Raw genomic sequence first — 21,312 nt, forward strand, 5'->3', positions numbered from 1 at the left:
CGACCTGAGGCTCGCTCTTGCAAAATACAGCAATCGTATGTTTAACACAAAAAATTCAACAAGAGCGTCTTTCTAGTTTAGGTCTCAGTTTTTCCCTATCCTTTTCTAGAGCCAAAATCCAAGTATCAGGTGGTGCTATCTTAGTCCCGCACTCCTCCTGCTACTCTGTATGGCTTCTCAAAGTGGAAAACGTATCTGCATATGTTACTTCATCCCATTTTCCCTGTCATCTTAAAACCAACATGAATTATAGCAAGGGGTTGCAATTTCCTGATCTTCTAAGATATATAAAGGCCACCATTGATGATAATATTTTTATTGAGACTCCCACCTGGCGGTCCTCCTATATTCTTCCAATGAGCCAAAATACAAACCAAAGGGCTCTTTTTTTACTATTTCCCCACTCTGTTCACTTTCCATTTCCACTTCATGCAAGTTACAGGTTTCAGGGCTGGCTTCGTAGCTGAGCTGCGTCTCAGTTGCACAAAACACTCACACAAAAGGGCCCGTTACACACTCGCTCGCTCTGCTCGCTCAGATAGATAGCAACAATACCATTTTATAATGGAAATGCCGAACTCAAACACTGTTATGCCATTCCAGAACGTCAAATAGAAACAAGAGGGCTCAAATAATGCACAGGACCAAATTTTACAACAGATGGCAAAGTGGTCAAAACACATTCTTGAAGAAAACCCAAACCCCCACCACTCCGGAGAAAACCTGTTACCCCTCGAGAGACCCCTTCCCGCTACCGCAGCGAGGAGAGCACCCAAATTCCCACCCCCAGCCTTTCCAGGGGCGAGCACCAGCGCTCTTTACCTCGCGCATTAACTGGTTAACTTGACCAAGTTTTAAACCAGCCTTGGGTTAGGGCTGTGCAAGGCACCAAGGCCTGGTCCTGCCATTTAGCAGCTTCAGCACTGTAAATCGCTTAGTTCAAAAACCATTGTCTTTAACACGGCCCTCCTTTGGTTTCATCATTGCATACCTGCAATAGTTTAGTATCTAACGTGATTGCACGTCCTTTCTTGTAGTTGTGTTACTAAGCCAGTCACACAAGTGACACAACATTGCATTAGGACAATCACAGGCACAACTGTAAAAATCGCCCCGGTTATTATAATGATCGGTTTCTTTAACCCCACTGATGGGTTAGGGAACCAAGATGTTAATTCCTCGATACCGATATGCACAGTTTCTCCAATCCAAAAAAGACTTGTGCAAATCCAAATGGAACTGGGACCTTCTCAGCTGCTGACCAACAGATGCTGGATTTTGGACTGGGTGAATGTCACCATGGAGAGAGGGGTTTCTCAGCTACCCGAGCCTTTGGCAGATGTCGGTGGGCTCCTCTCTGCTCAAGGCAGCATTCTTGTGAGAGCTGTAAACCTTTCCTCCCCCGTGCGGCACCCGTGGGGTGTACCCTTGTTTCTGCATTGCCAAGGGAGGAAGGGAAGCCCTTTCAGAAGGTGCGAGGTGTATGAAGCTAGCATGGTTTGATCAGCTGGATTCCAAGCATTCGTATTTATCCAGTGGTGTGGTGACTGTTGTCTAATAGACATGTCCTGGAGCTGCTGCTTCTAAGCTGATGGGCACAAAACCTGGTGCTCCGTGGTTCTGCTGTACTAGACCTTGTAAAGGCAAACACCAGCGTTCATGCTGGCTCCTATAGCCTCGTCGTAGTTCAGAGTGTTTTGGCAGCAGCTGTAGAGCGCTGTGAAAGAGAGAAGGGATGGATGGTTTGCACAAAGGCGTGTGGATGGGCAGATTTTCCATGGTTTCTGGCCAATAGTGCCATGCCTGCAGCTGCGCTGCCCCAGGATGCCAGCGGTGCAGCGAGAGCCGGGGGTGCATCAATCTCACCATCAGCTGGTGGCCCACTGCAGCAAGAGCAGAGATGCCCAGTCAGCAGGACGGGTGGTGCTGTGCAGCTGTTTTGCTTCCTAATGGCATCTCTTTCAGCTGAGTTTCTTCAAAGCCTGGGTGCGCTGGACGTGGGCAGAGTGGCCCAGCGCTGGCCACCCACGCTCCCTGCTTGGCTCCCTGCTTGGCAGAGTATGTTCAGATCTTTGCTGCATGGCTGGGCAGCTGCTCGCAGGGCAGGACTCCCTGACCCAGACCCCAGCACAGCCCCCCTGGTGTGCTGGGCATGTGGGAACAGCACAGGGACAGGAGATGGATGGGTGTCATTAGAGCGTGGTTTTCAATTGCAGAAGAGCCTGTCTACAGCCATAGACGCGCTCTCAGTTCTGGGAAGCTCCATTAGATGCATTCTTTGGCACGTTCACCTATTGCTGGAGCTTCCTTTGAAAAACACAAGTTGTGCTGTATTTTGGCAATATCATCCCCGTACCAGTAGTCACACAAAACCCACCAGGAACACTTGGCGTGATGTGCCCGCCTGCTAGTGGCTGGGCAGAAAGAGCCCTTCCTTCCCCCTAGGGATGATGTTACAAGTGCTGTTGGCATGAAGTACAGGGACCGAGCAGAGAGGACAGTGAAAGCCTGGTCTGGTGTTGATGTCCCCCGGCTGAAGGGGACGAGGTGCCACTCTCCCGCGCGGGTCTCCCTGTCAGTGCTGGCTGTACTTGGGGAAACAGCACCATCCCTTTGCAGCCATGTTTTAGGAGTGCCTTTGCAGCGAAGGCACCGTGGAGCCCACGGCTGGGTGTCCGTGAGCAGTCAGCAGGGCTGGGGATCCTGTCCGGGAGCCACAGGCTCGCTGTAGCATCCTCTGCTGTCCTGGGTCATGCTGCGTTAGCCCTTACCTGCAGGCACTGCCCCGCAGCCCAGAGGTAGCGCCCGACGTGTGCTCTGAGGTCAGGGTTATCAGTACGAGTTGCACAACGTGTGTGCGGGGGCCAGGGGAGGGCAGAAGCTGGAAGGGTCCCCAGCCAGGTCAGGTCAGGCAGCCCCAGACTGGGGGCTCCAGCTCAGACGTGGCTCTCCCTTCCCAAGGCAGGGTCTGCCCTTGTGCTCCCACGCATGCACATGAAGACTCCCACCCTGAGGTCCAATGCCTGGACAGGTCTCAGCCCCTGCCCCACGTTTCCCCAGAGCTGCCTTGGACAGGCAACAGCCCTTTGAGGTCCCACAGTGGTCTGGGGCCGCAGAGGTCCCGCGAAGGTGATTGCCCCACGGGAGCAAGGGGGAGAGAGCCACCCTGACCCCAGCTTTGCTTTGGCCACGAAAGCGGTTCCCCCCCCGGTCCATCCCCACCTCTGCAGAGAGCGCAACGGGGTGAGGGGCGGCGGGGATGGGGGTGCTTCCAAAGCCAGCTCAGCACCCAGGCGTCCCAGGTGCCAGAAGCGACCCCCCCATTCCAGGTGTACCACAGGCCTGTGAGGAGCGCAAAACATCTACTTTATTAAAGCTGCCGGCCAAAGAGCACAGCGGGTGGCGCTGGGGCATGCCCAGCACAGCGGGTGGCTGTGGGGCATGCAAAGGTCTGCTGGAGAAACTGCTACTTCTTGCCACGCTTCTTGCTTTTCATGAGGAGCAGCCCCTGCTTCTTGATGCCCTCCCGGGTGAGGACAAGGCCACAGGATTCGTCATCAGAATCCAAGGACTCTGGAGGAGAGAGTGGAGAGGAGTGGGCTGTGGAGGCTCCGTGTGCTCGTGTCCCTGGGCAGAGCCGGCACCTTTTGCAGGGCTGGTGGCATCCCAGAGAGCCCTCGTGCGGAGCCCTGAGGCACAGGCACTGCCGACTGGCTCTGCCAGCCCCGCATCCCAGGGGGACCTGCAGAGCCTGGGGCTGCCACCGCTGTGGCCCCTCTTCAACACTGCTGGGGCTTCCCAGAAAGGCCTGGAGCCGGGGGGTGGTGGGTACAGCTCCCGCTTTGTTCAAAACACAGTAGTGAGCTGCCAAAAGCTCGTGGTCTCCCCCAAGAACATCCAACAGGAGGAGGCCACAACCAGGTGATTTTGAAGCCAAGGCTCTCCCTCCTTGTCCCACAGCACCTGGGACAAGCAGCTCGTGGGTTGGGCTCTGCTGGGACAGTGGAAGACAGGCAAGGATGCCCAGGAATCCCCATGGGCAGGGGCTGGGACGGTTGCTGTGGCACGTGTCCTCGCTGTGCTCTCCTACCTTGGCTGCTGTCCGCATCCTCCAAGGAAACCCTCAGGTTCTGTGGATGGTCTCTGGTGGTTTTCTCTAGTACGTTACGGACCTTGGCAAAAATCTGTGGAAGACACTCCGGGTTACTTGCTGAAGGGGAGGTGGGTGTTCCAAGCCAAGGGCTGCCCCACCTCGAGGTCCCCGCGCGGGGCACACCCTGCAGTGCCCCGTGCCACCGGGGGCTGAGCTGCTCCATGGCTCTCCCCTGGCGCCACCTCCATCCTGCCAGCTGGGAGGACGCTTGGGATGGGCCGTATGGGAAAGCCCCGTGCGGGTGCCCAAAGGCCACAGCAGGGGTGGAGCCCCCGCGCACCTTGTTGTCCTTGTTGGGGCTGCGCCAGTCGTGGGGCAGGCTGGCCACCCGCTGCACCAGGTAGCGCAGCTTCTGCTCACAGTGCTGCAGCTTCTCCTCCACCGCCATGGCCTTGACAGGATCCTCCTGGAGTCAGAGAGAGAACCACCACCTTGGTGGGGAAAACGAGCCACGGGGGGGGGGGGGGCAGTGGCTGCACCAAGCGTCACCACGCCGTGCTGCTGCACCAGCGGGCAGTGGCCGGGGCCAAGCTCATGCCAGCGCCATGTGGGTACCTGGCCGGGCACGGTGATGCCCTGCAGGCGGACGAAAAGGCTGTCGATGTCGTCTTCACATTTGAGCAGATCATCCTTGCTCCTCATCATCTGGGCCCGCATGTCCTCCAGCCGAGCCTCTTGGCACTGCAGTTTCAGCCGCAGCTCCTCCTCCAGCACCCTGGAGCCAAGCACATTCACATCCATACAAGTGCACAGGGGGGGCAGGAACACCCTAGAGCTGTTGCAAAAGCTGCTCAGGTTGCCAATGCAGAGCAGAGGTGCTGCCTGCAACCCAGCTCCACGCTGCTGGTACCACTTCCCACGCCAGGCCAGAAGCGGGGGTCCTCCTGCCGCCACAGCGGGAGCTTTGGGTGCTCTGCCAGGCCCAGAGCTGGGGGAGCCCCCTGCTCAGAAAACCTGGCGGCACAGGAGGGGTGGGCGGCTGCAGTGGGACGTGGGAAGGGGTGCCCTGCTGTGTCGGGACGCCTGGCACACACGTGTCCCCCCCGCCAAGGCCCGTGGCCCGGTGGACACGACTGCACACCTGCTTGTGTTCGAGGGCCGGTGAAACTTCAGCTTAGCTAGGTTCAGCTCCAGCTCGTGCAGCCTCTCCGCCAGTGCCTGCTTCTTCTCCTCGCCCTCCTTGATGCACTGCTCCAGGTCCGCCGAGGACTTCTGCTGTTCCAGGAGCCTGCCGGGTATGTCCTGGCCGGGGGAGAGCGCGAGGACTCAGCCCCCGGTGCTCCTGCAGGGTACAGGACCCAGGCCGTGGCCTCGGGGAGCCGTGTGCACCGTGGACGGCTGCAAGCTCATGTCACGGAGAAGTGTGGTGCCATCCCTGCCCGCCCCAGAGGGCCTCTGGGGGTCTCCCGAGGCAGAGGAGGGCAGAGAAGCCCACAATGCAACAAGGCAAGCAGAGGGCTCTCAGCTCCCCGGGCCCTGAGCAGCCGTGGGTTTTACCAGAGGGGGGGTTCACGTTACCCAGGTCCTGGAGCACTGCAGCGCAGCCTTGGCCTGCTCCAACTTCTGCGTGACCCTGGCCTCGTGCTCCATCTGGGACCTGAGGGCCTCCAGACTGGTGCCTGGGGTGGGAGGGAAGCGTCAGGGAAGGATGCCTGCGGCTGTGCCCGCGTCCCACCCCCCTGCACCCCGCCAGGCACTCACCCACGAGCTGGTCCTGTGAGGCCGGGGTCGGGGACTCCACGGTGAGCTCGTGCCTCTCCTGCTGCAAGGATGTGCAGTGTCACCCCCCCCGCTGCTGACACCCGGGGGGAGCTGGCCCTGCAGGCCCCCGACCCGTGTGGGGCCCGGCACCGATGCCTGCCGTCTGCCCACAGCCTGGCCTGTGCCAGGACCCCCAGCTCACCGCTCTCAGGTGCCTTTGGTACACGTCCTCCCGCCACCCTGTGTCTACAGAGACCTCCTGGGTGGCCCGGGAGCGGTACATGCGCGCTCTCTCCGCAAGGATCCGGCTGCGCGTCCTGTTTGCGTCCTTCTGGAGCGTGTCAGAGAAGGGAGAAGTGGCTGTCAGAGCTGGAACGGACCTTTGGCAGCCAGCTGAACTTGTGGGATGGCCAGGGTCAGCAATGACCAGCCCCCCCGCCAAGTAGACAGGCTGGGAAGGATAGTGGGCAAGGAGGGCTGGCGGGTGGAGCGTGCTGCCTTCGCCGTAGCTGGGGCTTCGGGCAGGCTGTCCCCAGCCCCAGGGCAGCCCGGCCCAAGAGCGACACCCGGGAGGAGCTATGGAGCCATCGGGGCGCTGTGGGCAAGCCCAGCTCCGGCTCTTTTGCTCTTGGTTGAAGGCACACTCAGCAGCTCCGGGGCACATGGTGCCGTCGGTGGGCTCTGGAGGGTGGAAAAGGGCCCCGAGGTGCCCCTGGCCATCTCACCTTGGCTCTGTCAGCGGCTTTGCAGGCCTCCAAGGCCATGAGATCCATGTCCTGGAGCTCCCTACCATACAGCTCGGCCATCTTGCACAGGACGTCCACGTGCGGAGGCAGGTGGGCCAGCTCCTGGGACACAGGGAGCCACAGCACGTCACCCCAGTGAGCCCCAGGGGTCCCCCGTGCTGTGACAGCAGATGGAGGGGAGCAGGAGGACCTCTTTGATCTGGGAGGGGGGCGTCCCACCAGCGTTGCCCCTGGGGCACCTCCTTGTCTCTGCTGGGGGAGCAGGTGGCACGATGGCACGGTGGGGAGGAGCTCACCTTCCTCAGGACATCCCGCACCGCCAGGTACAGGGCGGTCACCTTCTGTCCAGTGTGGACTTTGAGGAGCACCTTCTCAATGTTTTTCTCCAGCTGGCGAATGGCCTGGGGCAGAGGTGGGGGGGTACAGGGGGTGACCCCGCATGCCGAGCCCAGAGGCCAGCCGGGGGGTGCAGGGGCTGGATTAGAGCCCTCTGCAGGTGCTGCCAGCCCAGGAGGGGGTCCCAGGTACCTGCGCCTGTGCCTGCTGCCGCTTGTCAGGCATCGCAGCATCCTGCAGCTGCTGCAGCCGCCTCTGCAGCTCCTCCCGCACTTGTCTCCGCTGCCTCACCTGGTGCAGCAGCATGTTGCAGGTGTTCACCCGTTCATAGATGTCGGCCTGGAGCTTCTCCTGGGCCACCTGGATGGGCATGCGAGCATTCAGCAGGCTGGAGGCAGAGCTTGCTGGGCGCCCGCGGCACAAGGGGGTCCTGCCTGCAAAACCGCCCCCAGGGTGGAGCTGGGGACACCGGACTTAGGGGCGCTGCCTAACTGAGACCCAAGGCTGGGCGTCAATCGAATCCGTCAGTGCCCCAGCTGCGGGGGTGCCGGAGAGCAGCAGCAGCAGCAGCACCACCCCCCCCACCCGCCCGCCGCTGGCCCTGCAAGAGGCCCCCGGGCAAAGGCAGCTCTGCGGGGCCAGGGTCTCTGTCACCGCAGCGGGGCTTATAACCGGGTTGTAACCTCAGGACGGGCAGTGAAGGGCAGGGCCAGCAGCATCTCTCTCTCAGGGATGCGGCTGGAGCTGCAGGAACCCGGGCAGCCCTGGGCACACACAGGCTGGGACAGCCGGGAGCACTGCCGGGACAACAGATCTGCTCAGGGAGCTCAAGGAGGATCTGCACGGGTGGGTCCCGCAGTGGAAAGGGACCCGTGGGACCACACACAAACACCCCCCGTTGCACCACACCAGCCCTGGGGGGCTGTCCTTGTGCCGGCACCAGGTCACTCTACCGCCCACCCTGTCCTTCTGAGCCTTCCCACAGCCCCAGCCCCCTGCAAGCAGCCCGGGCGCGCTGGGCCCTGTCTTGTTGGCCAAAGCGGCCCCCAAGGACTTCGGCGCTCTGCAGGTCTCAGAGACGGTGTGTCTGTTGTGCTGCGGGCACGAGAGGGGCAGAGAGAACAATCACCACCAGCCTGGGGCCAGTCCCAGCCTAGTGCTGCCCTGTGGAGCCCGCTCCCGACAGGGCCAGCGCCAGGCAGGGGCAGAGCAGGAGGGACCCGACGGTACCTGCTGGCTACGGCCCCGGGCACGGACGTCCTCCTGCACAGCCTCACGCAGGCGGGGCAGCCGCTCTCCGGTCCCACTGCGCTTTTCCTCACGCGGCTGCACGCAAAACTTCCTGCCTTGCTCTGGGGGACACAAAGGCGCTGTTGGTACCATGCAGGACAACGCGGGGACCGAGAGCCACCCGCCCGCCCCAGGCCGTCCATAACGAGGGGACCGAGAGCCACCCGCCCGCCCCAGGCCGTCCACAACACGGGGACCGAGAGCCACCCGCCTGCCCCAGGCCGTCCATAACGAGGGGACCGAGAGCCACCCGCCCGCCCCAGGCCGTCCACAACACGGGGACCGAGAGCCACCCGCCCGCCCCAGGCCATCCATAACGAGGGGACCGAGAGCCACCCGCCCGCCCCAGGCCGTCCACAACACGGGGACCGAGAGCCACCCGCCCGCCCCAGGCCGTCCACAACACGGGGACCGAGAGCCACCCGCCCGCCCCAGGCCGTCCATAACGAGGGGACCGAGAGCCACCCGCCCGCCCCAGGCCGTCCACAACGCGGGGACCGAGAGCCACCCGCCCGCCCCAGGCCGTCCATAACGAGGGGACCGAGAGCCACCCGCCCGCCCCAGGCCGTCCACAACGCGGGGACCGAGAGCCACCCGCCCGCCCCAGGCCGTCCCCACAAGAAGCCCAAGGGGCAGCACCCTGCAAGGCGACGGCGGCACACAGCTCCTGGGCGCGCTGGCTGAGGTTTGCCTTGCGGCCCCGCATGGTGCCGCTGCTCCTGCCTCGGCCCTCCAGCCTGGCTGCGCACGTGGCAGCCGTCGTGGCTCTACTGCCCGGTGGAGACGTTGCCGGGCTGTTAGGACGTTGGCAGGCTGTGACACGGGCTGTGACATCACAGAGCTGAGCTCACTCCCTGCACTGGCGGAACTGTCACGGTGGCACCTCCCAGTGCCGCATGGCACACACCTCCTGCTCGGCCAGCGCCTCCTGCTCAGCCATCGCCACCCACGGCCCCCTCCTCTCCGCTTCTGCGGGCCACAGGCGAATGAATGACCAGTTACTGAGGCAGCCCAAGGCAGGGCGGGCAGCGCGGTCCCAGCACCGTGGCTGCAGCAGTTGCAGCCCGCCCAGCTGGGGGACCCCTCCAAGCCCCACCAGACACGGGGCCAGGACACTTGCAGGGAAAACACGTGGGCACATGGACCCCAACAGCCCCCCGCGCTCTCTGGCAGCTGCCGGCTGGTTTCGCATGGCACCAGGAGCCCGTTCCTGCCTCGCCACGTGCCTTCGGCAACACGGAACAGCTACGCAGGGAGTTCTGCTCCCGTGGCACCGGGCAAGAACAGACCAGCGGCTGAGACTGGGCTTTGGTCTTGTCCTTCCCGCGCGTTCTGGCTCAGCTACGGACACGGCGAGGAATGCAAGCATGTACATTTATTCGTTGAGAAATAAAACCAAGCTCCCTCTACCAGAGAGGAGGATAACCCTCAATCTTTGATTTGCAGAAAAAGACTCCTTATAGAGGGAAACTGCCTTCCTAGCACCAAGCTTGTAAATCAGCTCTGATGAAGTTTCTGTAACTCGAGATCTTTAATGTGCAGCCGTCCTATGGTGCTCTAGCTGCTGAACATAGGAAACAAAGAAATTAGAGGATTCTGAAATCCAGTGTTACCGACACAGGATCATCCCAGGCTCTTACTCAGCACCTCATTTGCAGACTGATGGATTGCATGTTAACGCCAATGGCCCGTGACAGGCTACACACAGACATTACCATCTTCTGTGCTTCATAAAAATGTGCATAAAGAGATGGCCCTTTGAAAGACAAGCAGTGAAGGCTTTGTGCCCACAAGGAACCTGGCCAGTCTGTCCATGCACGTAGAGATCTCCACGCTGAGGCGGGGCCCACGTGGCAAATAGAGTCATTATGCCACTACACTGTCCTAGGCAGCATTTAAACATCACGGCAGGTCATGCTAACTGCTGAAAGAAAACAAGCTGCTGAAGAGATAAAACTCAAGGATGCTGTGGTAAAATAATTGTGGCGGTGGGAGATCGTGACCTCCTACTCGAGGGGCAGGAGAGTTTTCCCTGCTCTGTAGCTGGTACAAGTGCGTGCCTCTGCAACAGCACCTCTGCTTTAACCCTTTCGTACCCTGAATGCAAATCTGCTCCTTGCTGCGTTAAGTCTCTGTCCTTGCCTGTGGTGCCTTTGCCGGCCAAGCCGCAGCTCCCAGCGGGTGTGGGGGTTTGTACAAACTCGCCCCAAGGCTTTGACCCTTCCCTGGGGTCCTTGACTCCCCCGCCTCGGGTCCTACATTAGTGCAAGTGTTTCGCGCTTCACCCCGGTTGCTCCACAGGAGGAGCCGCGACCTGAGGCTCGCTCTTGCAAAATACAGCAATCGTATGTTTAACACAAAAAATTCAACAAGAGCGTCTTTCTAGTTTAGGTCTCAGTTTTTCCCTATCCTTTTCTAGAGCCAAAATCCAAGTATCAGGTGGTGCTATCTTAGTCCCGCACTCCTCCTGCTACTCTGTATGGCTTCTCAAAGTGGAAAACGTATCTGCATATGTTACTTCATCCCATTTTCCCTGTCATCTTAAAACCAACATGAATTATAGCAAGGGGTTGCAATTTCCTGATCTTCTAAGATATATAAAGGCCACCATTGATGATAATATTTTTATTGAGACTCCCACCTGGCGGTCCTCCTATATTCTTCCAATGAGCCAAAATACAAACCAAAGGGCTCTTTTTTTACTATTTCCCCACTCTGTTCACTTTCCATTTCCACTTCATGCAAGTTACAGGTTTCAGGGCTGGCTTCGTAGCTGAGCTGCGTCTCAGTTGCACAAAACACTCACACAAAAGGGCCCGTTACACACTCGCTCGCTCTGCTCGCTCAGATAGATAGCAACAATACCATTTTATAATGGAAATGCCGAACTCAAACACTGTTATGCCATTCCAGAACGTCAAATAGAAACAAGAGGGCTCAAATAATGCACAGGACCAAATTTTACAACAGATGGCAAAGTGGTCAAAACACATTCTTGAAGAAAACCCAAACCCCCACCACTCCGGAGAAAACCTGTTACCCCTCGAGAGACCCCTTCCCGCTACCGCAGCGAGGAGAGCACCCAAATTCCCACCCCCAGCCTTTCCAGGGGCGAGCACCAGCGCTCTTTACCTCGCGCATTAACTGGTTAACTTGACCAAGTTTTAAACCAGCCTTGGGTTAGGGCTGTGCAAGGCACCAAGGCCTGGTCCTGCCATTTAGCAGCTTCAGCACTGTAAATCGCTTAGTTCAAAAACCATTGTCTTTAACACGGCCCTCCTTTGGTTTCATCATTGCATACCTGCAATAGTTTAGTATCTAACGTGGTTGCACGTCCTTTCTTGTAGTTGTGTTACTAAGCCAGTCACACAAGTGACACAACATTGCATTAGGACAATCACAGGCACAACTGTAAAAATCGCCCCGGTTATTATAATGATCGGTTTCTTTAACCCCACTGATGGGTTAGGGAACCAAGATGTTAATTCCTCGATACCGATATGCACAGTTTCTCCAATCCAAAAAAGACTTGTGCAAATCCAAATGGAACTGGGACCTTCTCAGCTGCTGACCAACAGATGCTGGATTTTGGACTGGGTGAATGTCACCATGGAGAGAGGGGTTTCTCAGCTACCCGAGCCTTTGGCAGATGTCGGTGGGCTCCTCTCTGCTCAAGGCAGCATTCTTGTGAGAGCTGTAAACCTTTCCTCCCCCGTGCGGCACCCGTGGGGTGTACCCTTGTTTCTGCATTGCCAAGGGAGGAAGGGAAGCCCTTTCAGAAGGTGCGAGGTGTATGAAGCTAGCATGGTTTGATCAGCTGGATTCCAAGCATTCGTATTTATCCAGTGGTGTGGTGACTGTTGTCTAATAGACATGTCCTGGAGCTGCTGCTTCTAAGCTGATGGGCACAAAACCTGGTGCTCCGTGGTTCTGCTGTACTAGACCTTGTAAAGGCAAACACCAGCGTTCATGCTGGCTCCTATAGCCTCGTCGTAGTTCAGAGTGTTTTGGCAGCAGCTGTAGAGCGCTGTGAAAGAGAGAAGGGATGGATGGTTTGCACAAAGGCGTGTGGATGGGCAGATTTTCCATGGTTTCTGGCCAATAGTGCCATGCCTGCAGCTGCGCTGCCCCAGGATGCCAGCGGTGCAGCGAGAGCCGGGGGTGCATCAATCTCACCATCAGCTGGTGGCCCACTGCAGCAAGAGCAGAGATGCCCAGTCAGCAGGACGGGTGGTGCTGTGCAGCTGTTTTGCTTCCTAATGGCATCTCTTTCAGCTGAGTTTCTTCAAAGCCTGGGTGCGCTGGACGTGGGCAGAGTGGCCCAGCGCTGGCCACCCACGCTCCCTGCTTGGCTCCCTGCTTGGCAGAGTATGTTCAGATCTTTGCTGCATGGCTGGGCAGCTGCTCGCAGGGCAGGACTCCCTGACCCAGACCCCAGCACAGCCCCCCTGGTGTGCTGGGCATGTGGGAACAGCACAGGGACAGGAGATGGATGGGTGTCATTAGAGCGTGGTTTTCAATTGCAGAAGAGCCTGTCTACAGCCATAGACGCGCTCTCAGTTCTGGGAAGCTCCATTAGATGCATTCTTTGGCACGTTCACCTATTGCTGGAGCTTCCTTTGAAAAACACAAGTTGTGCTGTATTTTGGCAATATCATCCCCGTACCAGTAGTCACACAAAACCCACCAGGAACACTTGGCGTGATGTGCCCGCCTGCTAGTGGCTGGGCAGAAAGAGCCCTTCCTTCCCCCTAGGGATGATGTTACAAGTGCTGTTGGCATGAAGTACAGGGACCGAGCAGAGAGGACAGTGAAAGCCTGGTCTGGTGTTGATGTCCCCCGGCTGAAGGGGACGAGGTGCCACTCTCCCGCGCGGGTCTCCCTGTCAGTGCTGGCTGTACTTGGGGAAACAGCACCATCCCTTTGCAGCCATGTTTTAGGAGTGCCTTTGCAGCGAAGGCACCGTGGAGCCCACGGCTGGGTGTCCGTGAGCAGTCAGCAGGGCTGGGGATCCTGTCCGGGAGCCACAGGCTCGCTGTAGCATCCTCTGCTGTCCTGGGTCATGCTGCGTTAGCCCTTACCTGCAGGCACTGCCCCGCAGCCCAGAGGTAGCGCCCGACGTGTGCTCTGAGGTCAGGGTTATCAGTACGAGTTGCACAACGTGTGTGCGGGGGCCAGGGGAGGGCAGAAGCTGGAAGGGTCCCCAGCCAGGTCAGGTCAGGCAGCCCCAGACTGGGGGCTCCAGCTCAGACGTGGCTCTCCCTTCCCAAGGCAGGGTCTGCCCTTGTGCTCCCACGCATGCACATGAAGACTCCCACCCTGAGGTCCAATGCCTGGACAGGTCTCAGCCCCTGCCCCACGTTTCCCCAGAGCTGCCTTGGACAGGCAACAGCCCTTTGAGGTCCCACAGTGGTCTGGGGCCGCAGAGGTCCCGCGAAGGTGATTGCCCCACGGGAGCAAGGGGGAGAGAGCCACCCTGACCCCAGCTTTGCTTTGGCCACGAAAGCGGTTCCCCCCCCGGTCCATCCCCACCTCTGCAGAGAGCGCAACGGGGTGAGGGGCGGCGGGGATGGGGGTGCTTCCAAAGCCAGCTCAGCACCCAGGCGTCCCAGGTGCCAGAAGCGACCCCCCCATTCCAGGTGTACCACAGGCCTGTGAGGAGCGCAAAACATCTACTTTATTAAAGCTGCCGGCCAAAGAGCACAGCGGGTGGCGCTGGGGCATGCCCAGCACAGCGGGTGGCTGTGGGGCATGCAAAGGTCTGCTGGAGAAACTGCTACTTCTTGCCACGCTTCTTGCTTTTCATGAGGAGCAGCCCCTGCTTCTTGATGCCCTCCCGGGTGAGGACAAGGCCACAGGATTCGTCATCAGAATCCAAGGACTCTGGAGGAGAGAGTGGAGAGGAGTGGGCTGTGGAGGCTCCGTGTGCTCGTGTCCCTGGGCAGAGCCGGCACCTTTTGCAGGGCTGGTGGCATCCCAGAGAGCCCTCGTGCGGAGCCCTGAGGCACAGGCACTGCCGACTGGCTCTGCCAGCCCCGCATCCCAGGGGGACCTGCAGAGCCTGGGGCTGCCACCGCTGTGGCCCCTCTTCAACACTGCTGGGGCTTCCCAGAAAGGCCTGGAGCCGGGGGGTGGTGGGTACAGCTCCCGCTTTGTTCAAAACACAGTAGTGAGCTGCCAAAAGCTCGTGGTCTCCCCCAAGAACATCCAACAGGAGGAGGCCACAACCAGGTGATTTTGAAGCCAAGGCTCTCCCTCCTTGTCCCACAGCACCTGGGACAAGCAGCTCGTGGGTTGGGCTCTGCTGGGACAGTGGAAGACAGGCAAGGATGCCCAGGAATCCCCATGGGCAGGGGCTGGGACGGTTGCTGTGGCACGTGTCCTCGCTGTGCTCTCCTACCTTGGCTGCTGTCCGCATCCTCCAAGGAAACCCTCAGGTTCTGTGGATGGTCTCTGGTGGTTTTCTCTAGTACGTTACGGACCTTGGCAAAAATCTGTGGAAGACACTCCGGGTTACTTGCTGAAGGGGAGGTGGGTGTTCCAAGCCAAGGGCTGCCCCACCTCGAGGTCCCCGCGCGGGGCACACCCTGCAGTGCCCCGTGCCACCGGGGGCTGAGCTGCTCCATGGCTCTCCCCTGGCGCCACCTCCATCCTGCCAGCTGGGAGGACGCTTGGGATGGGCCGTATGGGAAAGCCCCGTGCGGGTGCCCAAAGGCCACAGCAGGGGTGGAGCCCCCGCGCACCTTGTTGTCCTTGTTGGGGCTGCGCCAGTCGTGGGGCAGGCTGGCCACCCGCTGCACCAGGTAGCGCAGCTTCTGCTCACAGTGCTGCAGCTTCTCCTCCACCGCCATGGCCTTGACAGGATCCTCCTGGAGTCAGAGAGAGAACCACCACCTTGGTGGGGAAAACGAGCCACGGGGGGGGGGGGGGCAGTGGCTGCACCAAGCGTCACCACGCCGTGCTGCTGCACCAGCGGGCAGTGGCCGGGGCCAAGCTCATGCCAGCGCCATGTGGGTACCTGGCCGGGCACGGTGATGCCCTGCAGGCGGACGAAAAGGCTGTCGATGTCGTCTTCACATTTGAGCAGATCATCCTTGCTCCTCATCATCTGGGCCCGCATGTCCTCCAGCCGAGCCTCTTGGCACTGCAGTTTCAGCCGCAGCTCCTCCTCCAGCACCCTGGAGCCAAGCACATTCACATCCATACAAGTGCACAGGGGGGGCAGGAACACCCTAGAGCTGTTGCAAAAGCTGCTCAGGTTGCCAATGCAGAGCAGAGGTGCTGCCTGCAACCCAGCTCCACGCTGCTGGTACCACTTCCCACGCCAGGCCAGAAGCGGGGGTCCTCCTGCCGCCACAGCGGGAGCTTTGGGTGCTCTGCCAGGCCCAGAGCTGGGGGAGCCCCCTGCTCAGAAAACCTGGCGGCACAGGAGGGGTGGGCGGCTGCAGTGGGACGTGGGAAGGGGTGCCCTGCTGTGTCGGGACGCCTGGCACACACGTGTCCCCCCCGCCAAGGCCCGTGGCCCGGTGGACACGACTGCACACCTGCTTGTGTTCGAGGGCCGGTGAAACTTCAGCTTAGCTAGGTTCAGCTCCAGCTCGTGCAGCCTCTCCGCCAGTGCCTGCTTCTTCTCCTCGCCCTCCTTGATGCACTGCTCCAGGTCCGCCGAGGACTTCTGCTGTTCCAGGAGCCTGCCGGGTATGTCCTGGCCGGGGGAGAGCGCGAGGACTCAGCCCCCGGTGCTCCTGCAGGGTACAGGACCCAGGCCGTGGCCTCGGGGAGCCGTGTGCACCGTGGACGGCTGCAAGCTCATGTCACGGAGAAGTGTGGTGCCATCCCTGCCCGCCCCAGAGGGCCTCTGGGGGTCTCCCGAGGCAGAGGAGGGCAGAGAAGCCCACAATGCAACAAGGCAAGCAGAGGGCTCTCAGCTCCCCGGGCCCTGAGCAGCCGTGGGTTTTACCAGAGGGGGGGTTCACGTTACCCAGGTCCTGGAGCACTGCAGCGCAGCCTTGGCCTGCTCCAACTTCTGCGTGACCCTGGCCTCGTGCTCCATCTGGGACCTGAGGGCCTCCAGACTGGTGCCTGGGGTGGGAGGGAAGCGTCAGGGAAGGATGCCTGCGGCTGTGCCCGCGTCCCACCCCCCTGCACCCCGCCAGGCACTCACCCACGAGCTGGTCCTGTGAGGCCGGGGTCGGGGACTCCACGGTGAGCTCGTGCCTCTCCTGCTGCAAGGATGTGCAGTGTCACCCCCCCCGCTGCTGACACCCGGGGGGAGCTGGCCCTGCAGGCCCCCGACCCGTGTGGGGCCCGGCACCGATGCCTGCCGTCTGCCCACAGCCTGGCCTGTGCCAGGACCCCCAGCTCACCGCTCTCAGGTGCCTTTGGTACACGTCCTCCCGCCACCCTGTGTCTACAGAGACCTCCTGGGTGGCCCGGGAGCGGTACATGCGCGCTCTCTCCGCAAGGATCCGGCTGCGCGTCCTGTTTGCGTCCTTCTGGAGCGTGTCAGAGAAGGGAGAAGTGGCTGTCAGAGCTGGAACGGACCTTTGGCAGCCAGCTGAACTTGTGGGATGGCCAGGGTCAGCAATGACCAGCCCCCCCGCCAAGTAGACAGGCTGGGAAGGATAGTGGGCAAGGAGGGCTGGCGGGTGGAGCGTGCTGCCTTCGCCGTAGCTGGGGCTTCGGGCAGGCTGTCCCCAGCCCCAGGGCAGCCCGGCCCAAGAGCGACACCCGGGAGGAGCTATGGAGCCATCGGGGCGCTGTGGGCAAGCCCAGCTCCGGCTCTTTTGCTCTTGGTTGAAGGCACACTCAGCAGCTCCGGGGCACATGGTGCCGTCGGTGGGCTCTGGAGGGTGGAAAAGGGCCCCGAGGTGCCCCTGGCCATCTCACCTTGGCTCTGTCAGCGGCTTTGCAGGCCTCCAAGGCCATGAGATCCATGTCCTGGAGCTCCCTACCATACAGCTCGGCCATCTTGCACAGGACGTCCACGTGCGGAGGCAGGTGGGCCAGCTCCTGGGACACAGGGAGCCACAGCACGTCACCCCAGTGAGCCCCAGGGGTCCCCCGTGCTGTGACAGCAGATGGAGGGGAGCAGGAGGACCTCTTTGATCTGGGAGGGGGGCGTCCCACCAGCGTTGCCCCTGGGGCACCTCCTTGTCTCTGCTGGGGGAGCAGGTGGCACGATGGCACGGTGGGGAGGAGCTCACCTTCCTCAGGACATCCCGCACCGCCAGGTACAGGGCGGTCACCTTCTGTCCAGTGTGGACTTTGAGGAGCACCTTCTCAATGTTTTTCTCCAGCTGGCGAATGGCCTGGGGCAGAGGTGGGGGGGTACAGGGGGTGACCCCGCATGCCGAGCCCAGAGGCCAGCCGGGGGGTGCAGGGGCTGGATTAGAGCCCTCTGCAGGTGCTGCCAGCCCAGGAGGGGGTCCCAGGTACCTGCGCCTGTGCCTGCTGCCGCTTGTCAGGCATCGCAGCATCCTGCAGCTGCTGCAGCCGCCTCTGCAGCTCCTCCCGCACTTGTCTCCGCTGCCTCACCTGGTGCAGCAGCATGTTGCAGGTGTTCACCCGTTCATAGATGTCGGCCTGGAGCTTCTCCTGGGCCACCTGGATGGGCATGCGAGCATTCAGCAGGCTGGAGGCAGAGCTTGCTGGGCGCCCGCGGCACAAGGGGGTCCTGCCTGCAAAACCGCCCCCAGGGTGGAGCTGGGGACACCGGCCTTAGGGGCGCTGCCTAACTGAGACCCAGGGCTGGGCGTCAATCGAATCCGTCAGTGCCCCAGCTGCGGGGGTGCCGGAGAGCAGCAGCAGCAGCAGCACCACCCCCCCCACCCGCCCGCCGCTGGCCCTGCAAGAGGCCCCCGGGCAAAGGCAGCTCTGCGGGGCCAGGGTCTCTGTCACCGCAGCGGGGCTTATAACCGGGTTGTACCCTCGGGACGGGCAGTGAAGGGCAGGGCAGGGCAGGGCCAGCATCTCTCTCTCAGGGATGCGGCTGGAGCTGCAGGAACCCGGGCAGCCCTGGGCACACACAGGCTGGGACAGCCGGGAGCACTGCCGGGACAACAGATCTGCTCAGGGAGCTCAAGGAGGATCTGCACGGGTGGGTCCCGCAGTGGAAAGGGACCCGTGGGACCACACACAAACACCCCCCGTTGCACCACACCAGCCCTGGGGGGCTGTCCTTGTGCCGGCACCAGGTCACTCTACCACCCACCCTGTCCTTCTGAGCCTTCCCACAGCCCCAGCCCCCTGCAAGCAGCCCGGGCGCGCTGGGCCCTGTCTTGTTGGCCAAAGCGGCCCCCAAGGACTTCGGCGCTCTGCAGGTCTCAGAGACGGTGTGTCTGTTGTGCTGCGGGCACGAGAGGGGCAGAGAGAACAATCACCACCAGCCTGGGGCCAGTCCCAGCCTAGTGCTGCCCTGTGGAGCCCGCTCCCGACAGGGCCAGCGCCAGGCAGGGGCAGAGCAGGAGGGACCCGACGGTACCTGCTGGCTATGGCCCCGGGCACGGACGTCCTCCTGCACAGCCTCACACAGGCGGGGCAGCCGCTCTCCGGTCCCACTGCGCTTTTCCTCACGCGGCTGCACACAAAACTTCCTGCCTTGCTCTGGGGGACACAAAGGCGCTGTTGGTACCGTGCAGGACAACGCGGGGACCGAGAGCCACCCGCCCGCCCCAGGCTGTCCACAACACGGGGACCGAGAGCCACCCGCCCGCCCCAGGCCGTCCACAACGCGGGGACCGAGAGCCACCCGCCCGCCCCAGGCCGTCCACAACGCGGGGACCGAGAGCCACCCGCCCGCCCCAGGCCGTCCATAACGAGGGGACTGAGAGCCACCCGCCCGCCCCAGGCCGTCCACAACACGGGGACCGAGAGCCACCCGCCCGCCCCAGGCCGTCCATAACGAGGGGACCGAGAGCCACCCGCCCGCCCCAGGCCGTCCATAACGAGGGGACCGAGAGCCACCCGCCCGCCCCAGGCCGTCCACAACGCGGGGACCGAGAGCCACCCGCCCGCCCCAGGCCGTCCATAACGAGGGGACCGAGAGCCACCCGCCCGCCCCAGGCCGTCCACAACGCGGGGACCGAGAGCCACCCGCCCGCCCCAGGCCGTCCCCACAAGAAGCCCAAGGGGCAGCACCCTGCAAGGCGACGGTGGCACACAGCTCCTGGGCGCGCTGGCTGAGGTTTGCCTTGCGGCCCCGCATGGTGCCGCTGCTCCTGCCTCGGCCCTCCAGCCTGGCTGCGCACGTGGCAGCCGTCGTGGCTCTACTGCCCGGTGGAGACGTTGCCGGGCTGTTAGGACGTTGGCAGGCTGTGACACGGGCTGTGACATCACAGAGCTGAGCTCACTCCCTGCACTGGCGGAACTGTCACGGTGGCACCTCCCAGTGCCGCATGGCACACACCTCCTGCTCGGCCAGCGCCTCCTGCTCAGCCATCGCCACCCACGGCCCCCTCCTCTCCGCTTCTGCGGGCCACAGGCGAATGAATAACCAGTTACTGAGGCAGCCCAAGGCAGGGCGGGCAGCGCGGTCCCAGCACCGTGGCTGCAGCAGTTGCAGCCCGCCCAGCTGGGGGACCCCTCCAAGCCCCACCAGACACGGGGCCAGGACACTTGCAGGGAAAACACGTGGGCACATGGACCCCAACAGCCCCCCGCGCTCTCTGGCAGCTGCCGGCTGGTTTCGCATGGCACCAGGAGCCCGTTCCTGCCTCGCCACGTGCCTTCGGCAACACGGAACAGCTACGCAGGGAGTTCTGCTCCCGTGGCACCGGGCAAGAACAGACCAGCGGCTGAGACTGGGCTTTGGTCTTGTCCTTCCCGCGCGTTCTGGCTCAGCTACGGACACGGCGAGGAATGCAAGCATGTACATTTATTCGTTGAGAAATAAAACCAAGCTCCCTCTACCAGAGAGGAGGATAACCCTCAATCTTTGATTTGCAGAAAAAGACTCCTTATAGAGGGAAACTGCCTTCCTAGCACCAAGCTTGTAAATCAGCTCTGATGAAGTTTCTGTAACTCGAGATCTTTAATGTGCAGCCGTCCTATGGTGCTCTAGCTGCTGAACATAGGAAACAAAGAAATTAGAGGATTCTGAAATCCAGTGTTACCGACACAGGATCATCCCAGGCTCTTACTCAGCACCTCATTTGCAGACTGATGGATTGCATGTTAACGCCAATGGCCCGTGACAGGCTACACACAGACATTACCATCTTCTGTGCTTCATAAAAATGTGCATAAAGAGATGGCCCTTTGAAAGACAAGCAGTGAAGGCTTTGTGCCCACAAGGAACCTGGCCAGTCTGTCCATGCACGTAGAGATCTCCACGCTGAGGCGGGGCCCACGTGGCAAATAGAGTCATTATGCCACTACACTGTCCTAGGCAGCATTTAAACATCACGGCAGGTCATGCTAACTGCTGAAAGAAAACAAGCTGCTGAAGAGATAAAACTCAAGGATGCTGTGGTAAAATAATTGTGGCGGTGGGAGATCGTGACCTCCTACTCGAGGGGCAGGAGAGTTTTCCCTGCTCTGTAGCTGGTACAAGTGCGTGCCTCTGCAACAGCACCTCTGCTTTAACCCTTTCGTACCCTGAATGCAAATCTGCTCCTTGCTGCGTTAAGTCTCTGTCCTTGCCTGTGGTGCCTTTGCCGGCCAAGCCGCAGCTCCCAGCGGGTGTGGGGGTTTGTACAAACTCGCCCCAAGGCTTTGACCCTTCCCTGGGGTCCTTGACTCCCCCGCCTCGGGTCCTACATTAGTGCAAGTGTTTCGCGCTTCACCCCGGTTGCTCCACAGGAGGAGCCGCGACCTGAGGCTCGCTCTTGCAAAATACAGCAATCGTATGTTTAACACAAAAAATTCAACAAGAGCGTCTTTCTAGTTTAGGTCTCAGTTTTTCCCTATCCTTTTCTAGAGCCAAAATCCAAGTATCAGGTGGTGCTATCTTAGTCCCGCACTCCTCCTGCTACTCTGTATGGCTTCTCAAAGTGGAAAACGTATCTGCATATGTTACTTCATCCCATTTTCCCTGTCATCTTAAAACCAACATGAATTATAGCAAGGGGTTGCAATTTCCTGATC

The 21,312-nt window shown here is 60.8% G+C and overlaps 2 protein-coding genes across 10 annotated transcripts; both read right to left on the bottom strand.

Moving 5' to 3' along the window:
* Positions 1-949: 949 nt before the first annotated feature.
* On the bottom strand, positions 950-8,361 carry LOC308064040 (coiled-coil domain-containing protein 183-like). 5 transcript variants are annotated; one of them, XM_080387894.1, is made up of 12 exons: positions 8,167-8,361; positions 7,129-7,296; positions 6,897-7,001; positions 6,580-6,702; positions 6,057-6,185; positions 5,855-5,915; positions 5,672-5,772; positions 5,235-5,395; positions 4,709-4,868; positions 4,434-4,559; positions 4,091-4,184; positions 950-3,573 (listed from the first exon to the last, which is right to left on the bottom strand). In XM_080387894.1, exons 1-12 carry the CDS (start codon positions 8,317-8,319, stop codon positions 3,467-3,469), a joined length of 1,488 nt encoding a protein of 495 aa, XP_080244020.1. In that variant the 5' UTR covers positions 8,320-8,361; the 3' UTR covers positions 950-3,466. The 5 variants fall into 5 exon arrangements, with proteins under 5 accessions (XP_080244020.1, XP_080244019.1, XP_080244018.1 ...); XM_080387893.1 differs by having other exon boundaries at positions 950-4,184; XM_080387892.1 differs by having other exon boundaries at positions 4,091-4,559.
* A 1,780-nt stretch (positions 8,362-10,141) lies between these two features.
* On the bottom strand, positions 10,142-17,947 carry LOC308071774 (coiled-coil domain-containing protein 183-like). Of its 5 annotated transcripts, XM_080407706.1 has the most exons (11): positions 17,665-17,947; positions 17,433-17,537; positions 17,116-17,238; positions 16,593-16,721; positions 16,391-16,451; positions 16,208-16,308; positions 15,771-15,931; positions 15,245-15,404; positions 14,970-15,095; positions 14,627-14,720; positions 10,142-14,109 (listed from the first exon to the last, which is right to left on the bottom strand). In XM_080407706.1, exons 1-11 carry the CDS (start codon positions 17,842-17,844, stop codon positions 14,003-14,005), a joined length of 1,347 nt encoding a protein of 448 aa, XP_080263832.1. In that variant the 5' UTR covers positions 17,845-17,947; the 3' UTR covers positions 10,142-14,002. The 5 variants fall into 5 exon arrangements, with proteins under 5 accessions (XP_080263832.1, XP_080263830.1, XP_080263831.1 ...); XM_080407704.1 differs by having other exon boundaries at positions 14,627-15,095; positions 17,665-17,941; XM_080407705.1 differs by having other exon boundaries at positions 10,142-14,720; positions 17,665-17,940.
* Between the last annotated feature and the right edge of the window lie 3,365 nt (positions 17,948-21,312).

The sequence above is a fragment of the Falco punctatus genome (assembly GCF_963210335.1).
Source record: "Falco punctatus genome assembly, chromosome: 1".
NCBI lineage: Eukaryota > Metazoa > Chordata > Aves > Falconiformes > Falconidae > Falco > Falco punctatus.